The following is a 12,574-nucleotide window of genomic DNA, read 5'->3' on the forward strand; positions in this document are numbered from 1 at the left end:
AACATAAAACATGCAACCTGTAGAATTTTTTAAACATCGCCTATGGAGATTTTTAAGGGTAAAAGTTTGTAGCCATTTCACAATCGAGTGCAATTTTGAAGTTGTGCGCTAATTTTATTGTTGTCTTATTTTTTATTCAAAAAAGTGCATTTATTCCAAAAAAAAGTGAACTTGTAAGACCGCTGCGCAAATACGGTGTGAAAAAAAGCATTGCAATGAACGCCATTTTATTCTCTAGGTTGTTAGAAAAAAAATATATAATGTTACGGGGTTCTAAGTAATTTTCTAGCAAAAAAACATGTAAAACATGTAAACACCAAAATCTCAAAATGAGGCTGGTCCTTAAGTGGTCAATGACCAGGCCATTTTTTGCGATACGGCACTGCGTCGCTTTAACTGTGAATTGTGTGGTCGTGCGATGTTGTACGCAAGCAAAATTGATGTCCCTTTTTACCCACAAATATAGCTTTCTTTTGGTGGTGTTTGACAGCGGCTGGTCCCTAAGCGGTTAAAGTGTTTTTAAACCCCAAATCAAAAATGTTACATATTTCAGCTTACTAGTCCTTGGTGTTGTGGCTGAATTTGTTTGTTTTTTTCAGGTTTCTTTTTTTTTCACCTGATAATATTGCGAATATTGCACTTCCTGGGTGGCCATCTCACTCCTCTACTGTATCTAGGCTGCTCTCCTACATATGGACTAGAGACAAGTCCGTTTCTTTTCTTCCCTATCACATGGGGGGTGGGCCAGTTTACAAGGAAGTGACAAGAACACTGCATTTCTGGCAAGATCAACAGGTATTTCTTGTATGTGCTGACATTTCTTAGCTTACATAGAATAAATTGAATGCAGCCACCTTGTATAAGGATTTTAAGCTGCAATATATTACATTTTTATTCTTGAGCTTAATTATCCTTTAATCTAAGATACTTATTGAGACTTCAAATGTTCTTTAGAAACCTGTGGTAGCTAATAAGTTGAAATCCACAGAAAATGGCTAAATGCTTACCCAGAGAACCTCTTTCATTTCTACTGACAATGTAAGGGGAGAATCCTCTCTACTAAAGTTCAAAACACTTCTAATTAGCTGATGGCTGTTTTAACGCAACCAAATCCATCAATATAGAAAAATACATTGTGACTAAACATGCTAAAGGATATTCAGTAATTTTAATGCTTTAGATATAATATCTGAAACATGAAAAGTATTGTTTCCGAAATGTTGTTCTATCATGTGCCATCTTCGGCAGAGATGTAAATAGGAGGATGTGCAGGCCTATGGCCATTTTTAAGGGCAGTTATGCTCCATTCACATCTATGCATGTTGCTTTCGAGCGTTTCTGCAGTGCTTTTATTGCGGTGCTTGCTGCGTTTTTGGACATGCGTTTTTACCGTGATTTTGCCACGTTTTGCGCTTTCTTTTTTTTACACTGTATATAGCTGGTTGCTAAGGAGGGAGGGTCATCAGCAGTCTTCTGTCTTCTTTGTCTGGTGTTGTTCTTCCTCTGCTGCCCTGCCACCGACTGGCGACTAGCCGCTGGCCGCCTCCTTGACAGCGGCGCGGACAGATCAGCGGGACGTAGCATCAGAGGAGGGTCGGCGGTGGCAGAGGAAGAACACTGGACAAAGAAAACAGAAGAAAGAAGAAGAGCGGAAGAAGAAGCAGGAGAAGCCCGGAGGATGAAGACACGGGAGAAGATGGAGGAAGACTGGAAGAAGTCTACTGTATTTTTTTCACACTACACTACTTTTTTGGTGAATGGGTAGAGGTTCAATGTGCCCCATACTCTTTCACGTGGGGGGGCATGATCTGGGGGCCCCCTTGTTAAAGGGGGCTTCCAGATTCCGAAAACCCCCCCTCCCGCAGATGAAACAACCACCACTGGGCAAGGGTTATCGGGAAGAGGCCGTGTCCCCATTCATCGGGGAAGCCCACTGACAGCTGATGACTCATCAGTTGTTAAGGACACGACGGCCAGCTTCCCAGCCCCCATTAACCAGCTCTATACAGTGTAAAAAAAATAAAAAAATAAAAATTGCGGGTCCATGGATGCGGTTCCATTGAAGTGTATTACATGCAAAACGCTGACCCTTCTCAAAAATGCAGAGGCACAAAAAATGCACTGATGTGAACATGTTTCATAGGAACCCATGTTAAAATATTTCCCTGCATTTCTGCAAAATGCATAAAAAAACGCATTCATGTAAATAAAGCCTAAGAAATCATGCAGCCTGCAAAGGCTGGTACACGTGTTAATTTCATGCTATACTTTTATGTACGGAGTTCATATGTAACCATCATGACTGACATGACTTTATTTTGTTAATGGCTTCATCATTTCCCGTGTTGCCTAATTTTTCTCAATAAAAACTTTTATTGCAAAAAAAAAAAGAAAGAAACAATGCAGGCACAGTAGTGTGTTGTTATTTTTATGGCTTGTAGTTGGCCATAATTGGTTAAATTGTTAGAAATGGCTAAATAGCGACATTAGGCCCCTTTTACATGGCAAGCCCACTCGGATCCACCTGTCCATTTTTCAGGCGGATCCGAGCAGGCCATCCATTGACTTCTATGGGGAGACGGATGTCAGCGGGATGTGTCCGCTGACACCCACCTGCCATGCGATCCGCTAAAATCAGACATATGGCGATACGTTCGCCATCCATCTTGGTGGATCGGATCAGCTGAGATCTGATGAAAATGGACATGCAGTCTCTCCATAGGAATCTGTGGAGCTCTGACAGGCCCCACCCAGCTATTTGAGCAGAGACGGACCTGTCATCCGCCAGCTCAGTGCAGCCTTGTGTGAATGAGGCCTTATTCACACTAGACATATTTAATTGACATGTAGCAGTAGAAGAGTATTGCACCTATTAGCCACAGATGAATACAGAAAGTTTAAAGTTTAGGTAATACCCCTTATTTGTTAACTTATATATTAAAGATGCAAGCTTTCACGATGTCTTAGATCCAATAGACTTATACAATTCAATTTAGTTATATAAAGTCTGGTGAAGGGATCTACGGCATCCCAAAAGCTTGCAGCTATATTACCTTAAATAGTAATGTCACGTTTGTTAAAAACAAATTCCCCTCTGGGTGATCAATGTACTGTGCAGACATTTTAGCAAACTGTAGCAGACTGATTCTGAAGGGGAGGGTCTGGTTCATTATAATCAGCTAGTGTGCTCTCTGTGTTCTAATCAAAAAGCTGCAGTGTCTACACCCCTTTAGAAGTTTTTAACCTTTCTGGAGTATCTTACCAAATTTGAAGTTCCTATCACACAAGGATTCTAAAATTTGACTTGTGTCTTACTGAAGACTTTTGGAAAAATCAGCGAGCCAATCACACAAGGAGAAAATGCAATTTTTGGGGGTGTTCTGTACAAGTTTTTTTTTATTTTTATGGAAAGTGAAATGACATGTGTGTAGTACTTCGCTTTGCACATTTTTAAGGATCTTTACATTGCCTCATACTAGTAAATTATATTGGGAAGTAAGTGCATTCAAATCAATAAAACAGATCTCTACCCAAAACAAAATTAAAACTTTTTTTTTTTTTTTTTTGAAGCATTAGAACTGTTGTAATTTTTTACTGCCTTCAGAGGCTCCAGCATTCCTTTTCTTCCTGTGCGGTAAATACCAAAACCTCTTTAATTTTGACTGGACCCTGAGCAAACATTTTCTTTTCTTTCACGCAGTTTTACTCTCCATCTGCTTTGAGACACACAATAAATAGCAGCTAGACTCAAAATCAGTTTACTGAATCACAGCATTGGTTGCCAGAGGTTACAGTGTATAATTACCGCCCACTGACTGGCTGCTAGAGGTTACAGCACACATTATGGCTCACTATTTATTTTTTAGCGGTTACAGCACATTGCTTCTGCTCGTTGATTGGTTGCTAGAGATTACTGTACATCAATACTGCTCACTGATTGATTGCTAGAGGTTACTGGACATCCTTACCACTCACTAATTGGTTGCTAGAAGTTACTGCGCTGCACATCACTGCTCACTGATTGGTTGCTAAAGGTTACATCACATCATCTCTTCATTGCCTGCACTCCATGGACTGGGGGGGGGGGGGGGTGAGGGGACCCATCAATAGACAGAAAACTTTTAGGAATCATACGACTCCTGGGATCAGTGGCAATGCCAGGGGGAGGGGGGTGATCAGTTGGAATGCTGGGGGGGGGGGGGTGATGGGATCAGTGGCAGTGGTGGGGGGATAGGATTAGTTAGGGGGCAGTACACTACAGCAAATTCTGAATCATGTAATGCAAAGCTGGAAATCTTTGACAAGCATATAGTGGGGGATTCTACCAATGTAATGGGGAATTTACAATGCCCACCAATGTGAGGGGGAATTTACATTGACTATCAATGTGGGGGGGGATTTACACTGACCCCCATGGGGGATTTTACACTATCCACCAATAGAAAAGAGGGATTTCTACACTGACACCAAGGTAATAGGAGCTTTTATACCAACCACCAGTGTAAGGGGTAATCGACAATGACCTCCATATAAGGGGGAATTTACACTCAACCATTGTCGAGAATATTTGTACTGTACTACTGACCACCAATGTAAGGTTACACTTCTACACCGTTCACCAATACTAGGGGAGATTTGGTAAGCCTTAATCTAGGCTTACCTGTAGGTCAAAGTGTGTTGTAAGGGTTTACAACCACTTTAATGCCATTGTAACTTGTAACTTGAACTGATCCTGTGGGTAGAAGTAGGCGAGGATAGTACCACATGTACGCTGCCATGAACTGGCACCAGGAAAATAAATATTACAGTATTAAAGTGGAAGTAAACCCATCGATTTACCAGTTTAAAAAAAAGTTACATTTCCAGTACGTGTCAGGAATGTAACTGTCACAAAAGTTGTGCTCTCAGCCAAACTGTCACACCATTCCAAAGGTTGGTGTCATAACTGATCACATGTGCAGCATCATGGCAGCTGAAGATCAAACAGAGGCCAAGATGGCAGCTTCCTTGGCTGAAAACGATAGGAGGGTTTACTTCACTTTAAGTGTTTGATAATTTTTTCTATTCTTTTTTTAATGAGAGGAATGCCAAAACTTCTGTCAACTTTTTGTTGTTTGTTTCTGTGTTGCACATTTTTCCTCACTTTCTGTCTGATAAAATGTTGTCCTCAGAACAGAAAGTCTAATGGAGCCCCAGATAGCAGTAAAATCTGACAGAGGTCCTAACCTTTCCCTGTTCAATCTAAAATGAAAAAAATATCTTAGGTATAGATTAATTTAAACTACATTATTGATGTAAATACTATCAGTAAAAAGGTGCTAAAAACCAAAGTGGTGTACAGCAGTATATGCTGATTTTATTACCTTCACAATTAACTCTGTCCCTGCTGAGCTCATAACCTGGATTACACTGGCAGACATATGAACCAATCATGTTGTAGCATTCTTGTGCACAAGGACTGGTACTACATTCATCAACATCTGTAAAAAGACAAACACCATTCTTTATAAGTCTCAGTTTAAATACGGTAATTGTTCTATGCATCAACAATACATACAGAAAACTACAGTGAAATTGACCCAAATACCACACAAATTTGTTCGTATTGATTTTAGAAACAGTTTGGATAGTGTTCAAACTTTCTTCCTGTCCCTCTGCCGTCAGCACAGGAAGTGAAAGGAAATCTCTCCTTAGGAGACGCAGACCACAGTAAAAGCAATTTATTTTTGTAGCATAGACATTGGTCAGAATATGTCTTTTGTGGAGACATCCTATCACTTCCAGTCAAAGGAACATTTGTGTTTGCAATCCTTTGTTGACTGCTGCATTTAAAGAATAAGTTCATGTATAGTTCAAATAATACATGTACATCTTTTTGCAGGTAAAAAATGTGCATTTATATATTTTTTTACAAGGAGCCTGGAAAACATTGCACTCTCGATCAGCAGGGACTCCTGAAGACTTGTCAGTGTATCTGTCTGTTTGTACCTCGTACGAGGAGGCAGATACACACTGACAAGAAGAGACAATGAACTACCAGAGCACTCAACAAGTATTGTACAGAACTCTGTGAATGAATGATGCTGCTGAGTGGGAGTCTTAATTTAAAAATAGCGACAGCGAGCGGAGGGGCAAAGACCCCTAGTGCTGTCACTAGATGCAGCGGGAATACACTGCAGGAGCAGGGGCATACCAATAGGGGGGAGGGGGGTGTGGTCCGCCCCGGGTGCCACACTTTGGGGGGGTGTCAGTGGCCGAGTGACTTTGCTATGGGAGTGCGTTCCGCACCCGAGTCGGGGTGACACCGTCAGATCATCTCAAGGGCATCCCTACTGTCTCTGGTTGCTCATTTTCACTTTCGTTTTTTTTGAGAACACCCCCCAGCATCGTGGCCGCAATGGACTGTTCCAGACTGTCCAGTGAGTGACTGTATTCCCTCCTGCTCGGTCCGCCTCCACCCACCACTGCTGCTGCCTGTGTGTGTCTGTCATCTCTCTCCGCTGGGGCGGCTGCTTACACACAGTGAATACAGAGTCCTCCCTAGCCGACTGAGAGCCCGAGGTGGTGAGCAGAGGGGATTGAGGTAAGAAGGAAGAAGCTGCAGCCTGCAGAATTGTGTCTCACCCTGTGCTGGTCTAAGGTGGGGGGGTCAGTGTGATTGCCATGTCCACCACTCCCTCCCCCTGCCATGTGTATTGTGTAGCTGTCTGACCTGATTGGGGGGGGGGGTTGATGTAAGAAGAGGCTGGAAGAGTGTGTCTACCCCTGCCATGTGCTGGTCTAAGGGGGGGTAAGGGTGATTGCTGTGTCCCCCTACCCCTGCCATGTGTATAGTGTAGCTGACCTGATGGGAGGAGGGGGGTTGCAGAATGCAGATATGTGCTATATACAGGGTGCAGAATGCAGGTGCATGCTGTATACAGGGTGCAGAATGCAGATATGTGCTATATACAGGGTGCAGAATCAAGGCATGTGCTATATACAGGGTGCAGAATGCAGATATGTGCAGTATACAGGGTGCAGAATGCAGATATGTGCTATATACAGGGTGCAGAATGCAAATATGTGCTATATACAGGGTGCAGAATGCAGATATGTGCTATATACAGGGTGCAGAATGCAGGCGCATGCTGTATACAGAATGCAGATATGTGCTATATACAGGGTGCAGAATGCAGGTGCATGCTGTATACAGGGTGCAGAATGCAGATATGTGCTATATACAGGGTGCAGAATGCAGGCGTATGCTATATACAGGGTGCAGAATGTAGATATGTGCTATATACAGGGTGCAGAATGCAGGCGCATGGTATATACAGGGTGCAGAATGCAGATATGTGCTATATACAGGGTGCAGAATGCAGATATGTGCTATATACAGGGTGCAGAATGCAGATATGTGCTATATACAGGGTGCAGAATGCAGGCGCATGCTATATACATGGTGCAGAATGCAGATATGTGCTATATACAGGGTGCAGAATGCAGATATGTGCTATATAAAGGGTGCAGAATGCAGATATGTGCTATATACAGGGTGCAGAATGCAGATATGTGCTATATACAGGGTGCAGAATGCAGGTGCATGCTATATACAGGGTGCAGAATGCAGATATGTGCTATATACAAGGTCCAGAATGCAGATATGTGCTATATACAATAAATATTCTTGAGAAAATGTAAAAAAATGTGGGTGTTTTTTCATTTAAAATTTGGGGGGGGGGGGGGGGGCAGATGTAGGATCCGCCTCGGGTGCCAATCGCTCTAGGTAGGCCCCTGTGCAGGAGTGGGAATATGTTACATGTTCCACTCTAGAAACAGGTAGAACATGTAACATGTTCCCAAAGGCAAGCTTATCCCTTAATAAAGACCATTCTGGGCACTTTTTAGCGGTCTGGCACTTTTGCCATTTCTTATCTCTAAAGGTTTCAACAAGGGACACTTGTAAGACCACTGTGTGGATGAGGACCTTCCAACTAAACCCACTAACACTAAGACCCATCCTCACTAAACCCTTTACCCAAGAGCCCAGCGCTCCTTATTTTACTATTACACAAGCAAAAAAAAATGTGATGTGCTGTATATTAAAAATTTTGCCAACTCTATCCAAAATGAAATGTTTCATGCTGCAGTTGATCTTTAAAACCCAAATAACCTTTGCTTTCAAATTAGTTAACTATGGAGCATGAGCCAACTGCCGTGGAACATGTACTTTGATGATTGCAGAGCTCTAGCTGTGGCTCCTAGATAGGGCCACATACATTTTGTTAAAGCAAAAGTTTAGCTAATAAAAAAAAATCTTGACAGCTTTAGTCATATCACTTACCTGTAATGAAGTATGTCCCACATTACACAGACAGCTGGAACCTGGAGAAATCTTCACCGCAGGGATGCCTGTCCTCTTCCTATCTCTAAACTTCTGTAACTGCGAGGGTAAACAGCTTTGTGTCTTCAGATAGTAGAGCAGTACAGATGGTCCATTGGGGACACGTATGTAGGAAAAGTTGATGCCGCGCTATTCTTACTCTATTGTAGGTAGGGGGCTGTTACACCTTCTACTCTATTTAGTAATGTGTAAATGACTCTCAAAACGTATATATTCGAATATGTGATATCCTCTAAGTGGTTCTGTATGATTACAATTCTTTATAGTGTAGGTATTTTCTAAAAAAAATATAAAATAAGGTGCCAAAAAAGGACTAGATTATTGAAATTGCATTTTAAAAAACTGTAAACACGCTTACAAAGGTGCTACCATCCAGGGGATCCCCTGATGAAGTCACGAGGTGTGACGCCATGCATAGGCACCTTATTTTATAGTTTTTTTTATAAAATACCTACACTATAAAGAATTTTAATCATACAGAACCACTTAGAGGATACCATATATCCGAATATATACGTTTTGAGAGTCATTTACACATTACTAAATAGAGTAGAAGGTGTAACAGCCCCCTACCTACAATAGAGTAAGAATAGCGCGACATCAACTTTTCCTACATATTTTCCCTAGTGGACACGGCTTGGTCCATATCGGTGTATGCAGCTATTCATATAAATAACCCTTATTAGGAGCAGCGCAGGAATAACTATTTATGATTATCCATTGGGGACACGCCCCTATCCTTCCTCCTACTACATTTAGAAAAATGTCATCAATGAAAGAATGTTTCTAAATGGACTAAGGGGAGGGGGCATTTACCCGTCGGACCATCTGTACTGCCGCTCTGCCTAAAGACCCAAAGCTGTTAACCATTGCAGCACCAGACATTTAGAAACAGGAAGAGGAAGGGCATCCCTGCAGTGAAGATTTATCCTGGATTCCGTTATCTGCAAAACATAGGACATACATACTGTACATAAAGGTAGGTGAAGTGACAAGCTGTAGGGATTTTGTTTTAGCTAAATTTCAGCTAAAGTTGATCTGACACATACATAATACAGGGAAATTCAGATCCAAGTAAAAGAGAATCTAAATCAGAGAGAAGTACAGAAAAGCCTTTTTTTTGCTGCAGATGTAATAGAAGTCGCCCTATTGTGTCAGCTCCTTTGTAGCCCTTTTTGAAGTTTAAAATGTAACTAAACTCTAAGAAAAAAAAATGCTAGGTGGCTGGAATTCTTGGCAGAAGAGACATGCAGAAAATAGGCCAGGTGTTGGGGATGATGTAATGTTGATAAATGTAAAGTTATGCACTTGGGGGCTAAGAATATGCATGCATCATACATACTATGGGAGTACAACTGGGACAATCCATAGTAGAAAAAGATCTGGGGGTTTTGGTAGGTCATTGACATTTATACAGCAATCAGAGCTAAAAATAGCCACTGATTACTGTGTAAATGTCACTGGCAGGGAAGGGGTTAACACTAGGGGGCGATTAAGGGGTTAAGTGTGCTCTAACTGTGAAGAGATTGGACTGACTGTGAGAGAAGACAGATCGTTGTTCCTACTTAGTAGGAACACATGATCTGTTTCTCCTCCCCTGACAAGACAGGGAATTGTGTGTTTACACACACAAATCCCGGTGCCTGCTCTCGTTTCCGCAATCGTGGAATCGCGAGCATCGGGTCCCCTGCTGTGCTACGGCTCTTAAAGCGGTCGCAGTATATATAGGGCGATTCATGCAGCAGAGCCATTCTGCCATCGTATATATACAGGAGCCGGTCGGGAAGCGGTTAAGGGGGGATATGATCAACATGTACAAATACATAAGTGGTCCATATAGTGTTAATGTTAAGTTATTCACTTTAGGGTCATCGCAGAAGACAAGGGTGGACTCTTTACGTCTAGAGCAAAAAGGATTTCATCTCCAAAATAAGGAAAGGTTCTTCACAATAAGAGCTGTAAAAATGTGGAATAGACTCTCTTCAGAGGTGGTTCTGGCCAGCTAAGTAGATTGCTTTAAAAAAAGGTCTGGATTATTTTCTTAATGTACATAATATAACTGGGTACTAACATTTATAGGTAAAGTTGATCCAGGTAAAATCCAATTGCCTCCTGGGGGATTAGGAAGGATTTTTTTCCCTTGCTGTAGCAAATTGGATCATGCTTTGCTGGGGCTTTTCGCCTTCCTCTAGATCAACTGTGGGTGAAGGACTGTGTATATGCGATTGTATGATTTTTTTTTATTGGTTGAACTAGGTGGACATGTGTCTTTTTTCAACCTGGCTAACTATGTAGCTATGTAACGCCTGTGTGCGTGAGCTAAATAATCATTGGGAATTTACTGGTGGAAGAAGATGCCTGGCAACCCAGAAGTAGTGCGAGTGGAGCTGGTGACTGCAGGGTACAGAGGAGGGGGCAAGGCCAGCACTGCACAGTGCTGTAAAAGGGTACATTTGTAAGCTATACTAAGTGTGCCATTTTGTGCAAGTATGCTGTACATACTTGCAGAGCATGGCAAAAGCCCACCTAGCACAAAGGGTTGTAAGGGATAACTGGGTATGAGGGTAAAACTTAGTATGCAGTACTGTACGATTTTAATATGGGAAGCACGGCTTAAAGCTGAAGTTTAGCATCACTTCCCTGTAATGAAGTAAAACATATGTTCCATGTGCAGACTGCTGGATTCTGTAGAAATCTTAACTACTAGGATACCTGCCCCCTTCCTGTGCTGTGGGACTTAACAGCATTGCTTCTTCAGGAGGAACAGCAGCACAAATAGTCTAACAAGGACTTGCCCCCTCTTTCTTCTTCTTTCATCGAGAAAAATAATTTCATTAATTGCAATGCCTATACCACAATCTGTGAATGGGGGAGAGTCTGACCAGTCCCAGGATTATCTCCCCCTTTCTTAGATCAATCTGCTGTGCTGCCTGGAGATGCAAAGCTATTAAACAACATTGCAGCAGCAGGAAGAGGACAGACATCCCTGCAGTGAAGATTTCTCCAAGATCCAGCTACCTGCCTTCTTTTCCGGGTAAGTGTTGTGACTAAAGCTGTAGAGATATTTATTTTTTAACTAGATTTCAGCTTTAATATAATTTTACCTAAATAAACTGGAATCTTCCTAACTTTTCAGTGTATTATTTGCTTCAAGGCTACATGTGTACTTTTAAAAATACACACGACTATATAACATTGTATAGTATATTTTACTTTTATAAAATATTTGCTCACACATCTAACTACAATCATAACTTACCCACACAGCTGTAGTTGTTTGCTGCAAGCTGGAAGCCAGGGTTACATTGACAGTAGTAAGATCCCAGTGAATTGACACACTGATGATGGCAAAATGAAGATAATGAACATTCATCAATGTCTGCATTGTGGAGAAAGGAAAAATACATAAAAAGTTAAATTTTTGATGAGCCAAGCATATCACAATCTATCTATCTATCTATCTATCTATCTATCTATCTATCTATCTATCTATCTATCTATCTATCTATCTATCTTTTAAATTTAAAGACCAAAGGCCTCATTGCCCTTTTTTTAAATATAGAATCTCAAGGGCAACTTGTTTAACTGCTGTGCAGGAAATGCGCACGGTACGCACCTTTCCTGCACTGTGCTCTTTTGTAAACCGGCCCTAAAAAAACACTAACATTAATGCCATAATTTTTATCAAGCTGAACTATTAGCATATATACAGTATCTCACAAAAGTGAGTACGCCACTCACATTTTTGTAAATATTTTATTTTATCTTTTCGTGTGACAACACTGAAGAAATTACACTTTGCTACAATGTAAAGTAGTCAGTGTACAGCTTGTATAACAGTGTAAATTTACTGTCCCCTCCAAATAACGCAGCACCCCGCCATTAATGTCTAAATGGCTGGCAGCAAAAGTGAGTACACCCCTAAGTGAAAATGTCCAAATTGGGCCCAATTAACAATTTTCCCTCCCCAGTGTCGTGTGACTCGTTAGTGTTACAAGGTTTCAGGTGTGAATGGGGAGCAGGGGTTTTAAATTTGATGTTAACACTCTCACTCTCTCATACTGGTCAATGGAAGTTCAACATGGCACCTCATGGCAAAGAACTCTCTGAGGATCTGAAAAAAAGAATTATTGCTCTACATAGGGATGGCCTAGGCTATAAGAAGATTGCTAAGACCCTGAAACTGAG

General features: G+C 41.5%; 1 protein-coding gene across 2 annotated transcripts in view; it reads right to left on the reverse strand.

The window, feature by feature from the left end:
- EFEMP1 (EGF-like fibulin extracellular matrix protein 1) overlaps window positions 1-12,574 on the reverse strand; it is a 134,098-nt gene that overhangs the window by 37,775 nt on the left and 83,749 nt on the right. For both annotated transcript variants that reach the window (XM_077486043.1, XM_077486044.1), the window contains 2 exons: window positions 11,646-11,765; window positions 5,364-5,480 (listed from right to left, as the gene is read on the reverse strand). In XM_077486043.1, the coding sequence (XP_077342169.1) occupies window positions 5,364-5,480; window positions 11,646-11,765 (237 nt within the window). The remainder of the gene's footprint in view (window positions 1-5,363; window positions 5,481-11,645; window positions 11,766-12,574) is intronic.

This window comes from Lithobates pipiens, unplaced genomic scaffold (genome assembly GCF_037356315.1).
Source record: "Lithobates pipiens isolate NorthernLeopardFrog02 unplaced genomic scaffold, aLitPip1_a1.2 Scaffold_18, whole genome shotgun sequence".
NCBI classification, from domain to species: Eukaryota; Metazoa; Chordata; class Amphibia; order Anura; family Ranidae; genus Lithobates; species Lithobates pipiens.